This window comes from Mytilus galloprovincialis, chromosome 4 (genome assembly GCF_965363235.1).
Source record: "Mytilus galloprovincialis chromosome 4, xbMytGall1.hap1.1, whole genome shotgun sequence".
Taxonomy (NCBI): domain Eukaryota; kingdom Metazoa; phylum Mollusca; class Bivalvia; order Mytilida; family Mytilidae; genus Mytilus; species Mytilus galloprovincialis.
This window is the reverse complement of record NC_134841.1, coordinates 54,827,009-54,849,645: the sequence shown is the minus strand read 5'-3', so window position 1 is coordinate 54,849,645 and position 22,637 is coordinate 54,827,009. Positions and strand designations below refer to the sequence as shown.

At 32.2% G+C, this 22,637-nt stretch overlaps 1 protein-coding gene across 4 annotated transcripts in view; it reads left to right on the top strand.

Annotated features, from left to right (window-relative positions):
• Positions 1–301: 301 nt before the first annotated feature.
• The window catches only part of LOC143072462 (prominin-1-A-like), a 68,625-nt gene continuing 46,289 nt past the window's right edge, over positions 302–22,637 (top strand). For 2 of the 4 annotated variants that reach the window (XR_012977195.1, XM_076247381.1), the window contains exons 1-6: positions 302–452; positions 17,103–17,453; positions 18,948–19,009; positions 19,817–20,028; positions 20,753–20,873; positions 21,770–21,836. Coding sequence is in view for 3 of the 4 variants with exons in the window: in XM_076247381.1 (XP_076103496.1) it covers positions 17,174–17,453; positions 18,948–19,009; positions 19,817–20,028; positions 20,753–20,873; positions 21,770–21,836 (742 nt within the window). In the remaining variant the exon portion in view is untranslated. The other 2 variants (XM_076247384.1, XM_076247382.1) reach the window with 2 other exon arrangements.

Sequence of the window (22,637 nt, the reverse complement as noted above, 5' to 3'; positions counted from 1 at the left end):
TTTAAACCAATTTTACCTTATACCAGAGTACCTAAAGTCGTGACAAGAAAAGTTTTGCACATACGTTTAAAGTTGCATGCTTCAGTATACAACGAGGGTAGTGCAACTTAGTGTTAAAAATGCACACAATTTTATAAACGTGCACATTTTTAGAAAATAAAAATTTACATTTGTTTAAAAACCATGCTATTATGAGACACCATACCTTCCGTGTTTAATTGTACGATTGCTTTGTATGGGATATGCTTATTTGTTCTATAGAGCAGATAATTACCCTGTTTGCCTTTAAACTAGCTTATTATTAAATCACATCAATTTTGTTTATTAGGAGATAATATTCTTGTTTCAACGTGTCAGAAAACAAATTGATTAACAATAAATATTTTTACATCCGTGTCACCGATTTTCGTCGTAGTTCCTTATTGAATTTAGGATACATATGCATGCAAAAGGTAGGTTATTAAACATATATTTAATGTTTATTTTAACTCTCTATTATATCACCAAGGTTAATTTTATAGTGAATGAGATATTACAATTTTTCTTCAAGATTATAGTCTTTTTAATTTTTGATACCACACTCATATTTCTCATTCAGTATATATATATATAAGGAAGGAGATATGTAATAGTTCTACAGCGAAGGGTAGGATTGTCTGGATAAGAAACCCGGTGGCCGGGCACGCCGTATCCCGAGGTGTATAACTTATAATTCTTTCACCCGATGCTTACCCTATATTTGTCAACATTAATTATCAAATGAAAAAGAACGGATAGCTTATTCATTGACAATATCAAACCATGATTATTTTAGATTTGTTTTACATGAAACTCCTGACTACTTTGACAAGTGAATAGATTTTACAAATGTCAAATTTGCTGTTTTGCATACTCTCGTTAAATCCATGTACTTATATTGACCAGCAGGTCAATGTTGACCGTTTCGTGCATTCTTATTACAAAAAAAAAAAAAATACATCATGCTCCTTGTATGCAGTTTTCAATATGAACGGGTATTATATAAATACGGACGACATTTTGAGTCAAGTGTTGGATTTGGAAGAAGAGATACAAGAAAACATAAAGCCAATATTGCCCCTCAAAATACTTACCTGTATCAGTTTAATGAAGGAAATCATAAATGTATTTTATATGTTACGGTTTTATATGTATATATATATAAGCCCCCTCCCTTTTCTTAAGAATAAACCAGCTTTCAAATTCGGACATGCTAAGAAATAAGGGTGTCTGGATTATAACCCGACGACCTAACATGCCCAACAACCGAAAACCAAATACAGATTGAATAATTAGGAACTACCTTTTTGGGGGACAATCCAGAGAAGGGAGTGGGAGTTAGAATCCCCGTTTTTGTTAATAACAATCCTTTAGAATAGAATCATATGACTGGAATCCAAAGATTTTACCTTCAACGCAAAGGAGTATTTAAATGTTGTTGTTTTTTTATTTGAAAAATATGCTTAATATATTTTTCGCAAATGGAATTTTCTAAAAGTGTGTGGTTTTTTTTTAATATCTTGAAACAACTTGTAGTGAACACTATTAGTAATTCTTATGTTCATGTTATTTAAAAAAATAATTAATTTCAATTGTGTTAAATAACAATGGACTGTTTTTGGGATGTAGAAGTAGGGGTTTCCATAATCCCCGCTCGTCAAACCCCGTTGTCAAAATCCATTGTTATTCGTTAAGCCCCAGTCCCACTATACCACGATCGCACCACGTGCACTGCGCTCTAAGTAAGATTCAGATCATGGTCAATTCGCAGTATGAGCGGCATGGAAATGTAAATTTTCGTTAATTTCACAATGCTACTACGTCCTCATTACGGGTCCAACTAAAATGCGCCCGGAAGAAGAAAAAGCGGCCGGGGAAAAGAAAAAGCGCCTGGGGAAGAAATAATAGCGCCCGGGGGAAAGAAAAGACGCCCGGGGAAAATATATAGATATTTTATTGGCATGAGACAACTTTGTGTTGATGAAATAAGTTATGCACATTATTTTCTTTTTAATTTAGACTAGTAATTTTCAAATTCAGATAATAGACATTTGTAATAAAACAAGTATGAATGTTTCAATTTTAACAATAATATAAAGTATGAATACTATTTCGAAAGACTGATTATAATGGATCACAGTTTATGCGGAAGATTTATAAAATGTAAGACATTAAAAGGCATGTTTTTCAAAAACGATCTCAAAATGAAAATTGTAAAAAAAAACGACTTAAATTTCACAGATAAATATTAATTTAATCAAAAGTAAAAGAGTTACACATAATACATCAACAAATAAAACAGTACTATACATTTACCGTAGTTAAAACAAGGGGGTAAAAAGCAGGAGTTTGTTTTAACTTTAAAAATAAGCATTAAAACCCTGAGTGATAAGCATAGCCATTGAAACAGTTTTAGTTTCATAAAAAAGATATAATAATTGTATATCAGCATCTGCATAAAAAAAGTGTTCACCATGCAGTTGCGAAAATATTAGACTACAGGCATCATATCCACATTTATACTAAAGACAAAACAAGCAATGATTATTTATTTTTTATAAGGAAAAAAATTATTGTTATAAAATATTATTATTTTATTCTCCCGGGCGCTAATTTTCCTTCCCCGGGCGCTTTTTCCTTTCCCCGGGCGCTTTTTCTTTTCCTGGGCGCTCTCGGGTGTTTCCGGGCTCTTTTTAGTAGGACCACTCATTACGCTTCTACAACGATCCCTCTACGATTATACCACGTTCTCATCGCTCTTATTCTCCGACCTGAATACGCTTATCAAGATCTTCTACGCTCATCACGTTCTCACTACGACCATACCATGCACGCCGAGTAATCTGATTGCAACACGATCTCAACACGCGTCCATCCCGATTATAGCACGTTCTTACCATGATTATAATAGGTTCATACAAAATGTACCGCGATCTAACTGTCTTGTTTGATGTTTAATTTTAGTTCTTTTATGTTTCGGAGTGTAGTATGACGTACATTGTGACTGTGTACAAGTACATATATTTTTGTTTATGGGCAAGCTGAAGCACGCCTCCGGGTGCGGGGTTTTCTCGGGAAGACCCATTGGTGCCATTTTGCTCTTTAGTCGAGTTGTTGTCTCTTTGACACATTCCCCATTTCCATTCTAAATTTTATATACCGTTTGTATCGACTTTCTAATTTGTTAGGCTTCAATGATGTTTATGAAATAATCAATTTCAAAAGATTTACTCTGAATCTCGCTATTCTAGTCTTTATAACTCGAAACAAGGATCATAACAAATCCTATAGCTAAGACAATAGCTAGATAGGAAATATATCTCTTTGTTGAAAATTGACGATCATGATGTCACAAACAGCTTCTTTGAATTTCAATAAAAATCGTTCAATTTCCATTGCATTTTGTTAAATGGACCTACAACATACGCCTACTCCGTTAAAAATATCTTTTGACATTATATGTTTAAACCAACGTCTCTAACTTGAATTTAAATCATGCGATTGATTTTTCCTTTTCCTAATTAAGGAACTAGTCATTTTCTTTCATTGGGGTGGGGTTTTTTTGGGGAGGGGAGAGAGACAGTGGAATATCTATGATTTTATTTATTCCTCACCTTGAAGAAAGAAATTAATTCAATTTCATTGAAATTTTAACCCCCACCCTTCAAAATCAAATCTTGATACTTTTATTCCTCATTACAAAAGTACGTGCATACATTTTTTCTTATCATTCAATAAAATATTGTTTCTATAGTAGATCCAGAGCTTAAAGCTGGATAAGTTGTTACCGGTTGTATTTGCTCAGACTTAATTAACTTGGGGTCCTCAATGCTCTTCATCCTCGTACCTTATTTATATATATATATATATTTATCTATATATAGACAAAACGTGCGTCTGGCGTACCAACCCTTGAACATTGTATATATGAAGAGTTTATTGTCACTTCAAGGAAATGTATTTGGATCAAATGAGCAAATTAAGTATTACTACCATTGATACAGCTCTCCGGCAAAAGAGTTGAAGTAAAGTGGAAGAAGCAGTTATAGGCTACAGTACGGTCTCAACAATGCCAAAACTGTCAGATGTAAAAGGGTCGACTTAAAAAAAAAGTAACGAATCAAACGAAAAATTAACTAACGGCATAATTTCCAACAAAACAATTTACGAAAAACATATACATGTATGACAGACCAACGACAACTACTACAGGTTCTAGCTGACTTTGAACAAACATATTTTAAAAACAATATGGAAGTTTTAAACATGTAACGATCGCTCAATCGTCCCTTTACCTAGGACAGTTGTGTTACAGTACAACATACCAACAAACATTGAAATTCAGTTGCAATTTGCAACTCAAAAGATCGGTAAGATGCACAAAGCACCCAATAATAAATCTTAAGTATAAACAGTGTCTACAATCAACTTGTTCACATCCAACGCATTTAGTGTAGAGACGTCATAACTCGAAATAGTCCGAGAAACACACAACCGTGTGCAATGCCAAAATATACGTAAACAGTCTATGTAGTATGTAGAATCATCAGTAATTATAACTGTACATAAAAACCAGTAAATGTCAGACATGACCTTTATCTGTACTCGACTGTACTGAGTTTTACTCGACTATGCTGAATTTTACTTGAACCCAATCTTAACTATCCCTTACTCTATTGATTTGTATACTTGAACCTTATCTTCACCATTGAAAAATGTCTGAACTATTACTCGACCAGTCTGAAACAGTCGTAACACATTATCGACCTGTATTCGATCTGTTCTCGACTTAATTTAAAAAAAAAATCAGTCTTAACATTACTAGACCAAAATTCTTAACAATACTCCCACCAGTCTGAACCATACTTGACTAACAACCTCTTTTTATTTTGATAATTTTAACTGATTATATAACTATCTGTTTAACTGATATGACAACAGCTTCAATAAAGTTAAGACTGATATTTACAGATTTTTACATCCTTTAATTTAATTAACCAAGATACAAAAACGTAGTTAAATTACCAAAATGATAAGCCTGAGTCTGGGTACAAAAAATACAAACTTATTGTATCTAAAATTGGTAACCAAATTTAAGTGATCAGAGGTAAACTATAAAGTAGTACCCCCTGCTTGGCGAAAATACATTTAAAATAGCAATAAAAAATAATAAAAATCAATTGACATCCTTTGTAGAAATTAAATCGCAAGGATTTTAAAATCCAACAGACCAGAACTACACAAGTTTACAGAAGAATGGGATTTCTTTTTACCTATATCAAGGATTGCTATGGAAGTTTTTAAATATCAAATTCTTGATGTTACAAAATAAATAAGATGTCGTTTTGAATATAAAAAGAGTTGCTTTATATGCAATTTAAAAAAAAATCATTGCGTTATTCATTCAACTCGATCCATACATTGAGAATGTAGGACAGAAGTCACAGGACAAAAGTGTTTTGTATTTTTCTTTGATCTATATAATATATATAAATAGATACAAGAAGATGTGACATGAGTGCCAATGAGACAACTCTCCATCCAAGTCACAAGTTGTAAAAGTAAACCATTATAGGTCTTCAACAAGGAGCCTTGGCTCACACCGAACAACAACACTGAACAAGCTATAAAGGGCCCCATAAATGACTAGTGAAAAAAAAACGAGAAACTAATAACACTTAAGAACCACATCAACAAACGTCATTGAAAACAAAATTGTCTTCTAAAACAATTAATGATCATCTAATAATTGTTTAGAAAACAATAAGTCAACTTGAAGGTGGCTTGGTACTTAAATAGCTTCGTGGTGCCAAGAAATATATCCATAGCATGATTAAAATTCGATAATAGTTTAATTATCAAGGCTTTTGAACGACTTCTTAACTGTAACACGAAGAAGTCTAATAAATAAACTATCATGTCAAGATCTTTTTCATACATCCGAACGATTAAAACAAGTTATTTGTGAATTTTTGTCCTGTGACTTATTTCCTCTCAAAGTGAATTGTGACTTTCTGTCCGTTTACCCTTATTTCTACCAGGATTATGATATGATTGAACAATTTTCAGTAATCACAAAATATATTTGAACATTCAAAAAGTTTGGAATAACAATTAAGATATTTGTATAATGGTCGAAAGTTTTAATATTTTTTTATCAAGTAAATTTCAGACCAAGTCAGACTGGCTGAGTAATTATCAGTAGAGCTCAGTACAGTCGAGTAAAGATATAGGCCATTTCAGACTTTCACTAATTTGTGAGGGATGTGTATATTACAGCAACACAGACAGTTATGTATGAATTTTTCAAAACAAAAATATTTATTTTAGTCCTATTAAACAATTGTTATATATATATCTAGGACTATCATATAATAAAGAAGATATGGGTATGACTGTAAATGAGACAACTCTATCTCCACAAGAGACCAAATGACATAGAAATTAACAACAGATTACTATAGGTCACCATGCGGCCTTCAACAATGAATTAAACCCATACCTCATAGTCAGCTATAAAAGGCCCCGACATGAAAATGTTAAACCATTCAAACGAGAAAAATAACGGCCTAATGTATGTATTTAAAAAAAAATGACGTAACACATAAACAAACGATAACCACTGAATTACATTCAGGCTCCTGACTTTGGATATAAGCAAATACATACAGAATGTGGCGGGGTTAAACATGTTAGCGGGATCCCAACCCAACCCTAACCTTGGACAGTAGTGTAACAGTACAACATAAGTACGAACTATAAAAAAATCAATTGAAATTGTTATCAAAGGTACAACTTGGATTGTAATTTGATACGCCAGACGCGAGTTTCGTCTACATGAAACTCACCAGTGACGCTCAGATTAATAGTTAGTTACTAGAACACACCGGCGAAATCGCGGGCATATACAGCTTGTGAACAGTTGTAGGGTGATTTTTTGTAAAAAATATTATGTATGGAGAATTTCATAAAAAGTATCAAAAGCCCTCTCCCTTTTTCCAAAGTCCGATATTTGTTTCCTTTCTGTTAAATTCAATTATTTTCGTGTTTCTGGCCTCACACCACAATTATTCTTCTCCTTTGCTACAATTTATCTTTTGGTAAAAGTCGAATTAAATCAAAAATGTGCACCGCTTCAAACATGCAGTAAATGTAACTGTTTATACATATATAGACCATTATTAGTCTAATAAAATATGCTTCTAGGACAATCCATCGGTGCTTTTTCTTTTGAAAGCCTTATTAACATGCCAATGGTAGGATATGAATCTTGTATCAATGACTAAGACCGTCTAAGGCTAATTTGAGGGGTGGTCGGAGGGAGGGGTCCTGATCCCGAAATCCCGGGCTTTAAAACATGAAATTCCTAGATGCAGCATTTAAAGAAATTCATAACCCGAAATCGAAAAATATATTCCCGGATCCCGTAAGGATCAATCCCCAAATCCCGAGCTTAAAAACACCCGATCCCGACGTCCCGAAAAAGGTCCTGCCTCCCTCTAATCTCTATCATACTTTCATTTTTGCCAAATCACTACTTTCACTTTCAACAATAAATTTGTATGCCCAATTTATGAGGGAGGCAAGGGGGGTCCCAATAACAGCAAAACAGCAAGTTGATTTGGCTCATAACAGATAACAAGGAATTAAAATGTACAAAAACAGATAACAGTAAATGAAATATTAAAATAATTCGGTCTTTGACAAATCAGTATTTCTTATTACGGATATAATCCTTTGTAATGCATTCCATTTTCTATGACTATGTTTTTAGTATTAATTTATGTATCTAGAATGTGTTTAAATTACTACTCAATATATTATAATATTTTTTACACGCTCGTTTACGGAACGTATTATGGTATACTGTTGTCCGTCTGTTGTCAACATGTCGGACATTAACTCAAAAACTCTTTAACCAATTTGCATTAAACTTTGGGAAATTGTTTATATCTATTGACGTGAGCTCCCTTTTGGTTTTTTTTATAAATTTTAGATTTTAAGTTTCTGGGTAATGGGCTTTTATTCAATAAAATTGGTGGTTTTTTTTCAGTTTTCTGATAATATAGATCTCAAAAATGCTTTCACAAAGCAAGGAATTTTGGTGAATTGTTTATATCTATTAACACGAGGTCACTTTCAATTTTTATAAATTTTAGATTTTACGTTTCCGAGTTAATGGGTTTTATTAATTAAAAAGGGGGGAGTATATCTATTGACGTGAGCTCCCTTTTTGTTTTTTTTTTATAAATTTTAGATTTTAAGTTTCTGGGTAATGGGTTTTTATTCAATAAAATTGGTGTTTTTTTTTTCAGTTTTCTGAGAATATCTCAAAAATGCTTTCACAAAGCAAGGAATTTTGGTGAATTGTTGTCGAGCCTGCAACTTTTGTTGCAGAAAGCTCGACATAGGGATAGTGATCCGGCGGCGGCGGCGGCGGCGTTAGCTAACTTCTGAAAAGGTTTATATTTTAGAAGGTGAAAGACCTGGATGCTTCATACTTTGTATATAGATGCCTCATGTTACGAAGTTTCCGTCAGTCACATGTCCAATGTCCTTGACTTCATTTTCATGGTTCAGTGACCACTTGAAAAAAAAGTTCAAAATTTTTGTAATGTTAAATTCTCTCTTATTATAAGTAATAGGATAACTATATTTGGTATGTGCGTACCTTGCAAGGTCCTCGATCATGCCCGTCAGACAGTTTTCACTTGACCTCGACCTCATTTCATGGATCAGTGAACAAGGTCAAGTTTTGGTGGTCAAGTCCATATCTCAGCTACTATAAGTAATAGGGCTAGTATATTTGGTGTATGGAAAGACTGGAAGGTGTACATGTCCAACTGGCAGGTGTCATCTTACATTGACCTCATTTTCATGGTTCAGTGGTTATAGTTAAGTTTTTGTGTTTTGGTCTGTTTTTTCTCATACTTTATGCAATAGGTCTACTATATTTGTTGTATGGAATGGTTGTAAGGTGTACATGTCTAGCGTGCAGATGTCATCTGACATTGACCTCATTTTCATGGTTCAGTGGTCAAAGTTAAGTTTTTAAGTTTTGGTCTTTTTATCTAATATTATATGCCAAAGGTCAACTATATTTGGTGTATGGAAATATATTATGATCTATATGTCAGTCCCGCAGGTTTTATTTGACCATGACCTCAATTGGACGGTTCATTGCACAGTGTTAAGTTTTTGTGTTTTGGTCTATTTTTCTTAAACTATAAGTAATGGGTCATCTATATATGTTGTATGGAAGCTTTGTTAGCTGTACATGTCTGCCTGGCATGGTTCATCTGACCTTGACCTCATTTTCATGGTTCATTGGTCTTTGTTTAGCTATCTTGGTTAATGTAAAGTTTATGTGACAGTTTTAATCAAGCTTCATACTTAGGACTATCAACATAATATCAACGATTAGTAAAGAAGGCGAGACATTTCATTGTGTGCACTCTTGTTTATATCTATTAACATGAGGTCACTTTCAATTTTTATAAATTTTAGATTTCACGTTTCCGAGTTAGCGGGTTTTATTAATTAAAAAGGGGGGATTTTCCAGTTTTCAGACATTAACACAAAAATGTTTTCAGCAGTTCTCACGAAACTTTGCTGAAATGTTTATAACTATTGTTGTAAACTCGATCCCTTTCGATTTTTATTTATTTAGATTTTATGTTATTGAGTTAAGGGATTTTATTCATTAGAAAAAGGTGGTATTTTCTTGTTTTCAAAAATAACTCAAAAATGCTTTCAGCAGTTCTCATGAAACGTTGGTGTATTGTTTATATATATTGATTGAAGCTCCTTTTGTTGCTAATAAAAAAAATACCTAAAAGAGTTTGAATATTCTGACTTTTTATAAATGACCATTTAATGAGGTGTGTGAATTTTTCTTAATAAGACTAAGAGGCAAAGTGGTATATAGGGTAGCAAAATCAAAAGCACCAATTATAAGCATGCAATTTATCAAGTACTTCGAACGAATTTTGACACTCCAAAAGCAATTTATTCCACTATTTTCAAAGGCCTTATTTGAACAATTTTTTATCAGCTGAGGTTTTTGATTGTACCAAGTGTACTAGTAAGTAGAATACATAGTTTAGTAGGGAAACAATGGCTTGAAACGAAAGAAATCTTTGTTTGTAATGAGTTATGTGCAGCTTCGGACCCAAGTACATCGTTGGAACTTTCATTGTACAATGCATTTGGTTCTGCTTTGAAAAGAATCACACAGCTGAGTCTATGTGCCATATTATATAAAAGGTTAAATGGTTGTTAGGACCTAGTCCTTAATTGAGATCCTTGTCAGATATTCCTGGCCATATGTTTTCCTTTTTGTCATATTAAGAATTGTTTTAATTTAATATGTTCGTACGGGAAACCAGGAACATTATTCTCATACAAAAAATTAAGATAATTCTAAATACACATTCATAAAAAAATGGAATTTATTACAAAGGATAATCATAAGATATACTTGAATTGTCCTGGACCTCACTTCTGTGATGGGTAAATGTTAATGGAATCCTTCTCTGAATACGGTACAAACATATTAGTAGTGGTAGACCCCAATGTCCAATGATCTTCAGTTTATACCGAATATTGACTGTAAAAAAAAAATGCTAACATTCCAATTCAATAACAGTTAACAGCAAATACATTATCACAATAACAGATAACAAAAAAACTAATAGCCCAATAACAGCTAACAAAGAATAAGACAATAACAGCTAACAGCAAATATATTTTCAAAATAACAGACAACAAAGAATTAAATTGCCCCATAACAGCATAACAGTTAAACCCCTTGCCACCCCCCCCTCATTTATGGGCATTATGTTATCTATAGTCTGTGCATCCGTGTGTTCGCTCGTTCGTTCGTCCGTCCACCCGTCTGTCCCGCTTCAGGTTCAAGTTTTTGGTCGAGGTAATTTTTGATGAAGTTGAAATCCAATCAACTCGAAACTTAGTAAATATAGTGCCGATATGGCATCCGTGAACTATGGACACATTCTTGTTTCCACATGTTTTACTTATTTTAATATTTAATATATTTCTCCAAAAATAACTCAATCTGAATAAGCATAAGAATGGATGACAAATGCAACATGCATGTTACTTATAGAACACAGAGGCATGATGATTAATTTATCGTGGCACACAAACTGAGGTCTTCTCGTTAAATACCCGGGGTTAAATAGTATAGATAACGCCAACGATAACTTCTTGTTCTTGTTTATATTGGTGTCAGAAAAGTGTCGCAATATATATATATATCAACAAGATCGTAAACAACTTTGTAAAATATGGTTAGTCGTATAGTTTCTTTCTTCTATCTTCCAATGATTTTCATTCGAGATATAACATACTAATTACGCTACTTGTGTTCCAATAGCATACAGTACAACGAACAAGCTGCACTATGCTGGACCATCTCAACTATTTTCACCTGATCTTTTTGTAGAGGACCATACTGTTGCATAGTAATCTAAGTTGGATATGACCATTGCAATGTAGACTTTTAGTTTTAATTCACTATTATGTGTTATTAACCGGTTACTATTAGAAATCCTAGCATGCTGTTTCCTTTTTGGTTAGTATATATCGATGTCAGTTTGTTTCCAGGGAAGGTCAGATTCGATGTTAACTCCGAGGTTTTTCATATTCCTTGATCGTGGCTTTTCAGGTCTTGTCCCTTGACTGAGTGCTATGTGGGTGAAAGTCCATGCCTAATGTTTTTCCCGTCTGCAAGTTTGTAAAGATCTTCATGTAGAATATAAGTATCAACAAGTGTTTTGCTCAGTGTAAACTGTTATGTCTAAGAAAATTTCCTATATATTTTTTATTGGCAATGCTAAGCTATGCTCATAGGTTAGAGAACACTTTAAAGGATGTTTGATTATATGATGCATATATTTGTGACAAAAAGTTACATGTGAACATATCACTACATGGTTTTCTGGTATCATTTTTTTAATGAAATAGCTAAATTTACCTGAAATATTAGAGAGATCTTATAGAAAATGCTTTTAATTAATCAGATAAAGGTAATTTGACTCTTGACTTATTTTTCAACGTAAAACATTGTTTGGGAAGAAATATATCTGCATAAAAATAAGTCAAAGATAAACAAACACTGACCACTGTTCAAGAATAGCAAGATCAGAATAAGTGCACATCTTCTAAATGGTAGAGACGGATATATGCAAAATCATACATGATCATACATAGATAAATCACAAAGGTTCCGTAAAAATAGGTAAACGGACAGAAAGTCACAAGACAAAAAGTCACAGGATAATGTATAAAAAAAATAATCGGTCTCGAAATTTTAGTGAGGCATTGTTAAATTCATGTTGATGATTTGTGTCATTAATAACATCATAAATGATTTGGGTGACAAAAAAAATGATACGAGAGAAAGCCATGATCTCGAAATATTTTCTTTTATTACGTATATTTATTTTTAAGTTTAGGAAATTGTTCACAAGTCTGTCTTGATAATATTCAAATTTATTAAATAATTATTTAAAATAATGCAAAGGATATACTAGTTTTCATTTGCGCCGTTCACATAAAAATAATTTTAAAAAATGACTTGTAACTATGATAGTTTTATTGGGCTTATCAAGTTGTTTGTTTGTATTGCTTGATCCTTTTAAAATGGGTGTAATTTTGCGATAAAGATTATATAGTAGAATCTGTTTTCATCTAATGGCGATCTATAATATATTTTTGCTATTTTGCTGGTTTTATTTTAGATTTCAGGTTAATCAGACTATCAAGTTGAAATATTAACTTGAAAAAATATTGAAATAAAATTTATTGAAATTATTTATACACAAATCGAATATGTGGCTAGATGTCTCGAATCCCCAAAAGCATTACAAGTTATCAGATATGAATAATTGTGGTATAATATTATTCATTTCAATCTAAGTGTTGTGAAATTGTTTTTTGCAACATCCTCTTCTTCTTCTTACGGGACGAAAGGTCATCTTTATACAGCCCCTGATGCAGAAGGCGCCAGAACACGACTGGTACGTTACTGGTGGAGATCATAACTTGTAAAACATTTTTGGATTCTTTCTTCAAGGACTTCCTATGCAAATCCTTGCTCTCTCAAATGCGATTTTTTTAATTATATTTGCAAAATTATTTTCATTTTTTTCTCTTTGAAGCTCTACTGTGACAGTCGAGTTTGGTATATTTTTACCCCGTTATTGTCATTGATAGGATTTCAAACTACTGTGACTCAAGTCCCTATGCCTGTAATCACTAAATTGTTTCAGATACATGTATACAACTTACAAGGCCTTGCATCCACAAGATTATGAAGATATAACCTTTTTTTTTTAAACTAATCATTTTGTGTTTGAGAAAAATCTTTTTTGAATTTTGATTGGCATTTCTATTTATTCCTGCAAATGTTGTAGAATTAAACTAAGCTGGTATACAACTTTGAGATGCTCCCCCTCAGGTAACATGCAAAGTTCTGTATTGTATTGTATTGATTCAATGATTGTCCATGATTGGCATAAATAATAGACAGAAAATAGTTATCTACACAACTACAGGTGAGTTATAAATGCAATGCAGGTGTTTGTTTAGTTTACACCAACAGCAGGAACCAAAAAAATGACCATCAAAAATATTTCTGAAACATAAATGCATTTCACTTTTATATATATATCTAGTGGATGTCGGGCCTTATTTTTTCCAGCTATACAGGCTAGTCTGTACACAGATTAGATTAATTATGTCTATTTACAGCCATTTTTTCCATTTGTTATGATGAAAACTTGTTGTATTTAAAGCAGGAAGATCAGGCGTGGATCCAGCCATTTTAAAAAAAGGGGGGGGGGGGGGGTTTCCCAACCCAGAGTAAAAGGGGGGGGGGGGGTTCCAACTATATGCTCCCATTCAAATGCATTGATCGGCCAAAAAAAAGGGGGGGTTGTTATTAATTTGAATTTGATATGGATTGTTTACTGCTATTATATTCTTCCCTATAATTGGATAGCTGTTGAATGACATCCTCTCATTAATTAATGCTGACCAGATGAAATGAATGCTATGAACAGATTTCTATTGTTAAAGATATAACATAAAATATAAAGGTCACCTGTCCCTATTGTTGTTGGTCAAGTGTTTGGATAGTGCACTGTAGATTACAAGTTCTGTCACTTTAACAGAAATGGGCATTCCAATTTTAGTGACATGCAATAAGTTATTCCTTTAATAGTATAGGTCAAGTATTTTCTCTGACTGTTTATGACGTCTTTACACTAAATCCATTGGATGTTGGATGTGTACAGATTGATAATTTAGTCTTCGATGCAAGATTTTTTTATTAGTTGTTAGTTGCTTTGAACTAGCTGTCAGTTAACTGCCAGTACTCTAAGATCTGTTCCTAGTGTCTTTTTGTTGTTGGTATGTACAAGTACCCGGCCACGTCCACTTGTATTTTTGTCCATCTGATGAGTTAATCCTTTTTCAAGTGATTTTTATAGTTCGTTCTTATGTTGTACTTTTATACCACTGTACCAGGTAAGGGGAGGGTTGGCATCCCGCTAACATGTTTAACCCGCCACATTATGTATGTATGTGCCTGTCCCAAGTCAGGAGCCTGTAATTTAGTGGTTGTCGTTTGTTTATGTGTTACATATATTTGTTTTTCGTTCATTTTTTTTTACATAAATAAGGCCTAGTTTTCTCGATTGAATAGTTTTACATTGTAATTTCGGGGCCTTACATAACTGACTACCCAGTATGGGCTTTGCTCATTGTTGAAGGCCGTATGGTTACCTATAATTGTTAATTTCTAAGTTGTTTTGGTGTCTTGTGGAGAGTTGTGTCATTGGCAATCATACCACATCTTTTTGATTGTTGCCAAAATAATCATAGAAAAGGGAAATTTGCCATGTGCATGTACCTGCTTAAAATATAGTCTAAAACAAATATATCTCTCTATAAATTTTATTAATTCAATTCTTTTTTGTACTATGATATTCACTTTTAGCATAATTAATTTCAGTTGATAGGATCTAAATTTAATAGTGAAACTGCCTCATTAAATCGATAGCTCCAGCATGTCCAGTGACTACTTTAACTAAGAGCAAATGCAATTGCTTTTAAGCTGCACTTAGTAAAAGTATTAAATATCAGACATTTTCATACCAAATGGGAATGGATCGCCTGTCATGCCTGTACAGCAAGATAGCAATAGGGGTAAATTCATTTATTGTAAAAATATGGATAAAAAAAAATCCAGTACCTATTGTGTTCCATTTAAATTTAGGTCGGATCCTTTGATTTTCATAGTCTACATATAGAGACCCTAGTGTTGATAGTGTAATATTATTTTTCATACATCTTCCAAATTTATTTCTTTATATTTTAGGCATGAATAAGTACATTGTAAGTAGGGGGACGAATCTACATGTAAAAGAAATTGGGGAATGAAGTATTGATTTGGTCAAGAACAGATAAATATTATTATGTATAAAAGCTGTCAAACTCATTTACAGACTCCTTTAACATAACATTGTCCATATTTTGAGTTAGAGCCAATATACTTTTTGGATTAATTTTTCCCAGATGAAGTACATGACACTATGAAAATCTTTTTGGGATAGAGGACTCTGGTACATTTTTTTTAAATTATGTTTTTTGTCTAAAAAGAAATGCACTACAAAATAACTACATAATATATATATAATAAAACAGAAGATGTGGTATAATTACCAGACAACTTTTCACAACATGCACAAGAAGCCAATTTATGAATGATATGACAAGAGTTGTTATATGTTTTAATTGTGATATAGAGAAACTGTCATCAAAAAGCCTCTCAAATCTTCATTTGTCTTTATCTTTAGAGCTTTTTAGAGGACTATACTTTTCCTACAGAGTAATTTTCAAAATAGGATGGGGATATAATTTTCCTGTAAATTTTCCTATATATTTATCAAATTACCAATCTGTCTAATCTGAAATGGTTAAACTGCTGTTAACATCTGATTTGATTTGGACAGAAATGATCAGTGACATCTTTTAGGAGGAGTCTATCATAATTAAAGATGCTATAACATATAGATAGAGAATATCTGATGGAAAAAGATGTTCAGATGGTGATCTCTTCCTATTGTCTATTTTTGTCCAAACTACGTATCAGATGACTTAATAGAGTCTTTGCCCTTAAATGAAAATTTTTCTCATTCGTAAAAAAAAATTGCCAATTATCTCTAAAGTTAATGGAGATAATGTACCGGTAGACTGGATCTTTAAAAAGCAAAAATAGCAGAAATTTTGAGAAGTTATTGCCCCGTAAGGTGATTTTCACCATTTTTGCATATTTATAATCATGTAAGCAGATACAGTTGAGTAACACAGCTTCTTTACTAGCAGTCTGCATGGATAGCCACTAGTCCGATGCCCCAGACTAGTAAATATTGATTCGGACTAGTGAAAATTTTCAAAATTTTATAGAGTCATATAGGGACAAGTTTTGATATTTAGTGTCCGGACTAGTAGATGAAAAAGTTTTTGGCACAGACTGCTTTAGAGCCTCTAGGTTTATATAAGGTCCAGTCTATAAGTATACTTGGTTTTGTTCAGCAAAATTGTTTTGTCAAGTAAATGACAAAAAATTATGCACTTTTTTATCTGAGCATTCAAATATGACATTTCAAATATACAATTAGATGTTATGGACCTGAACTATTTTTCACATAACATAAATTATTATAAGCAGATTTATTTCAAATGACTGATCAAGATTTGTTCTAAACATGCTAATATTGTGAATAGTTTATTATATTCATTGTTTTATCTATTATTATAGGTCATTTATTATATTTACGGACACACCATGGTTACATTGTCTAATATTTGATTATATTGGAGATATGAGTAAAGTTATTTAATTGTTTACCTGGGGATTTGATGAAAACATAACCTGATAACCTGCTGCATAATACATGTAATAAATAATTGTAGAGGCATTTGTTTACAAGTGCATACATATTTGGTGTGTTTACTTTAAAAGCAATAAACTATTATCATATTTTGCTTTTCAGACAGTGACAATGACAGTTAAGTAAGAGTACTTCTGATACAAAGTTGAAGTTTTGAGTTTGAGAAAACAAACATGGGAACTGGATATATAAGTATAGCCATATTTATTTTGTTTTGCTGCTTTCATTTTGGAAATGCTGCAGATCCAGTACTATCTTGGACTGCATGGACTGATTCTGTTGGAAATACTGCCAATGAAAATAGTGATGTAGTGTGGGCACCAATCCCTCTTCCTGATAATACTTCTTATAAACTAGGAGCCATTGAGTATGACAGCAGAGGTCTCGAGCCACTGTATAATTTTGCTAAAGCATTTATAAATGGGGCTGTATTTCCATATGGAGTAAGCTGGGGTAAGCATTACAGTATATTTTTCATGTATCATTTCAACATACACCTCAAAAAGATTTTAACCAATGCAATAAAACTAGAAAACCAGAAAATGTTATGCAATGCTATGGACAGTCACACATGATGTCAATTGCACAGAATCTATGGAAAAGTTGTAAAAAAGTAGAGCTTAAATCAATATATTGTTTGTTTCCCCAATCCTGACCTTGCCAAGCTAGGTGTGGGTAGGTAGGTAGGGAAAATATTTTGTTTTTTCCACAAAGCTGGAACATTATCAGTCGATCCAGCAAGCCTGAAAATCAAAAATGAAATAAATTATATTAGTCTTAGATTTGACAATAAAATTTTATGAGTAGCACAGTTATTACAGGGTCCTCTGGATAGGAAAAACAAACAATATTTTCATACAACTTGTATGATAGGAGAAATTATGTTACCCCTTCAGTTGTAAAACTAATAAAAATGTTCATTCCTTTTGAAAGTATGTTGACTTAGTTGGTGATTTAATGGGGAAAGGACATTACAGACATATGTATTAGTGATTTCAATAGCCTTGATACTTTAAAAGATGTCCTTAAGGTTCACATATCTTTTAAACATTTAAAGTCTAATGTATTAATAGCCAATTACCCAGATTTTTGTATGTAATTGATAACACATCCTTGGAATACAGGACATACTAATATGGTACCAACGTCCATCTGTCCATCCATCAACATGTTGTAGGATTACTCAAAAGAGTAGTTTCAGAAAGGATTAAAATTGGCACAAAGATTTCAATATTTTTTGTATAAAAACTACAAATTTCTCATAGAATTGTTTGTGATCAATATTACTTTTAAAGCAGAATATTTTCTTTTTGGTAAATCACATTATAAATAACAAAGTATTAACCCCTAAATTATGTATGTTTGGTTAAATGGTATTGTGGCATCAATTTTGGTCCAATTTTACCAACATTTATCACAGTTATAGCTTAATTAACTTTGGCTACAACTCCCGATCCAGAAATGTGAGTTTCCAGCAATATACATGATTGAATACAATTGGTACTTATTGGTAAGCCAAGGTTTTCTGTAACCTTTTTAGTCAGAAAAGTGCACAAAAATTTTGTATTTTAACAAGGTACCACGTGCTGACATGGCTTACTTAGTTTTGAGCCTATAATTTACTAATTGTGAAATAAATTGTTTTTCTGAGCAATTTATCTTCTGAAATAGATCCATTTAAGAACTGGGTCCTAAACATTTTGAATGGAAACAATATTTCACATTTTATTGTGAACAGTGATCGATAAAATGAAGAGTGAATAACAAATATGTGGAATGAAGAAATATATGACAGATATAAGGAACATTTCAATGGATTTTTTAAGCCAGTCATTAATATTATTGAAATTCAATGAATAGCAAAGATAATCATTTATGAAAAATTACAGGTGAGCAATTGAGTCCCTTGTTTTAAGTGATGAAGTTGATCTAATTTATTTTTTACAGGAGTTATTGATAAAATAATAAATGGGACATTGATTAATGATGTCACAGAAAATTACCTTGATGTAAGTAGAAACAGCTATATTTTTTTTGTCTTGCCAGTGCCATAAGTCGCAGATAGCGAGACATATTGGTATAACAATTCAGTTGCAACAGTGTTAACTATTTGCTTCAAGCTTTAACTTTCAAAAATGTGCAGATGCCTTTAATTATGTTAGGAAGTTTCTGTCTGTCATATGTCTATTGTCCTTGACTATATTTTTATTTATTCAATGACTGCTAGAAAAAAATTACTTATTATGACAGCAACACTTTAGTAAAGCTGCATCTTTTATTAAGTGACATGCTACACCAATAAGATTGGCATCTTCAGCAAAAATGATAGGCAAAACAAGATCTATATTTAAGATGAATGGAGAAAATAGTCCCAACAAATCCTTTAATTATTGGCTACATTGCCCTTTATATGTTAATTTTCCAATTTCCTAACTTTATGAAAAATTTCTCTGAAACTACTCGGCTTAATCTAACTACACTTTGCCACAATCATCATATGAGTATCTTGTTTAAAAAAATGTGTCTGCCCCTGATTACCAATCAAGATGGCCAACATGGCTAAAAATAGAACATAGTGTTAAATGCACAATTTCTTCCTAATTTTGAAAACAGTTATGAATAGAGAAAATCTGACTGAACAATGTTGGAGTGTGCCCTCTGTTGAATATATGCACTTATTCTTAGGTGAGCAACACTGGCTCTTTAGGGCCTCTAGTTATTGTTTTACACCTAAATAATTTTACATTTAATTTTCTGATAGCAGTAAAAGAAATAAGTATTATGCTCTTGTCATAGATCAATTTATTCTATTTCAGTATGTGAAGGAATTTGCTGGCTATGGTGCCCTAATAGTGATTGGTTTCCTGTTTATATTTCTATTTCCTTTAATTGGAATGTGTTTCTGTTGCTGCCGATGTTGCTGTAATAATTGTGGTGGTGCTATGAAGCAGAAACCTGAAGATGCAGACAACCATTGCAAAAGAAGAACCTTTGCTGTTATTTTGTTTGTCTTAATTACATTTATAGTGTAAGTTATCCAGTGTCTTTAACATACATTACATATGAAATGTAAAAGAAATATACAAATACAAATTTTCATTTGTGTAAAATGTAATGGTGCTTAAAGCAAGCTAAGATCTGTGATATGACATATATACTAGACCACACCAGCATCATGCATCCAATGGGGGCTCCTGACTGAATTAAAGTACCTTTGCCTTATTTTTAGTCTGGATTTTAAGTATTCGCTTTGTCATTTGATGAAGTTGTGCTGGTTTATAAGATGTACAGCTTTCTTTGCTTTCAACATCTTCCTGTTTGAACCAGTACTGGTTTTCTCACTACAATATATATAGCAGTGGTACTCCATATTGTGGAGGGAAGAATATAAAGTAAACTTCAACCAGAATTGCATGTGATCTATTCTATTGGTATTGTATTGGATTTCACCTGGAACTTGTTAAATTCTGGTAATGTTAGTTATTTGGAAAACAAAAAAGCCTGGAATGATGTAAATTTTAATCAACACCATTGTTCTATATTAGTTATACATATGGTTAAAGTCGTTTTTTATTGCATGACTGCTAACAAGTTTGACCTCGTTATTTAGTATTATACATATGTAGATGTACAATTGTGAGTCAAGTATGATTTTCATCCTAGAAAGGATATAGTTTAATTATAATATCTTTCAAACCTTATCATTAGTTATATCTTGAAAATATTGTATGAATATAAATTTATATTGACAGAGCTGGAATGATATGTGTGTATATTTCAAATGACCAGATGACAGATACAGTTACAACCTTTGACAGTACAGCATCAAATGCATTGGATGACCTTGTAACATTTATCGACATTTTTGTTTATGTAAGTTTTTGATATATAGTATAGTTATGTACTAGTTTTAAATATGTAGTATAGTTATGTACTGAACTACTGACAACAATATTATTATACTCCCTCTCTGAAGGAGGAATATATACTGTTTGACCCCTAGTCCAAATAATTATTACATCTTGAAAAGCTATTATATTATAATTTTGTTTACGCCTTACGCGACATTGCAGGAAGGCGTGAAAGCAAAAATTTGAAATAGCCTTCCAAGAAGTCATAATTATTTGCCCTATTTGTTTGTCCCTCCAATAAAAACAGAATTACCTTCTAATTTTCTCAAGAACTATAAATCAGAGCTTCTAGTCATGTAGTATGCTGTGAACCTAATATTTTAACTTAAAATGGCCATAAAAGAAAATTTTGTGGATTTTTTTTTTAGGAACTACAAAAAAGAGCTTTCTGAAATTTTAAATTGGGTTTCATGTGAACATGCCATAAAGAATATACCTATGTAATACGTTTTCAGATTCATATGTCATCTTATTGTTTTAAAATTCAAAGGTCATCTACTGAGTGAGTGAGTGATTTTCTGTTTAAAATGATTGTAAGTTGGACATCATCAGACCTCCTGTAATTAATTTTACTTTATTAGTTTAACAGGATTTTCATGTTTCAATGGTCTAAAGAAACATTATTTTTTTTTTTTATAAATAGAAGATGTGGTATGAGTGACATTGAGACAGCTCTCCATTTCAGTCACAATCCACAGAAATTGGTAGCAATGAAAATAATTGTATCCACAGCAGTTTTACTTTAATAAATGCATATAATTTATTTACTAGAAGATTAAAAAACCTTGATAAGGAGGCTTGAGGTACCTACATGACTCAGCTGTCAGACTGACTTATGTTCTGTCATTCCTTTTGTAGCAAATAAAGCATGTTGCGCTTGCTAATTTCAACTTTACCAAAGATGTTATTTATAGAGATTTAGATAGTAAGTACCTTTTTTTATTTTACTTATAAACTACGGAAACTACAGAACACTATCTTGTTGCAGTCTGCACCTTATATATTTGTAGTCAATTTCTTTTTTTTTTTTTTTAGCTCACCCTGTCCTTAAAAGGAATTTTGAGCTTCTGTTATCTGACTTGGCATTCATTGTAAACTTTGAAAATCACCTGAAACTACTGGGCTAAATTTGACTAAACTTTATACCTGAATGTTTGGTTTGGAATGTAGACAGTTGATTTGATTCATGAACAAGCACGACTGTTATTGATAAACATAAATAGAAGGGCTAAAATGCAGCAGGTCAAGATTCTATCTTCAGTGGACGTATGTACCTGTCAACTGAACCATATCTTGCTGGTGAAGCTCAATTTTACCCCACCCAGGAGTTTTCAAATAACTGCCTGGTGGTGAATTATCCCAGATATTCTGAAAAAAATATTTATATTCACCCAGATTCTTGAGACTTTAAACTGTTTTCTTAAGTAATTTTATTTTAATATTGGCAATTTCATTTGACAGCTTTAAAACTAGTGTCAAAACACTGTTAATGAAAACCAATTACCTGAGCTTAAGGTCATAGGTAATTTGTCTAGTTCAACGTTGTTTGACAAAAAATTTGAATTAATTCCCCTTTTTTGTCTTCCTTCACAATATACTCCTAAGATTTATGGTTTATTTTTTGTAAAAAGATTTAATTTTAAGCAATTTGAATGCAAATACCTATCAGGACAATTAGAAAATAAGTATCTCTATTCTTATTTTTTTTAATATTTCAATAATTACC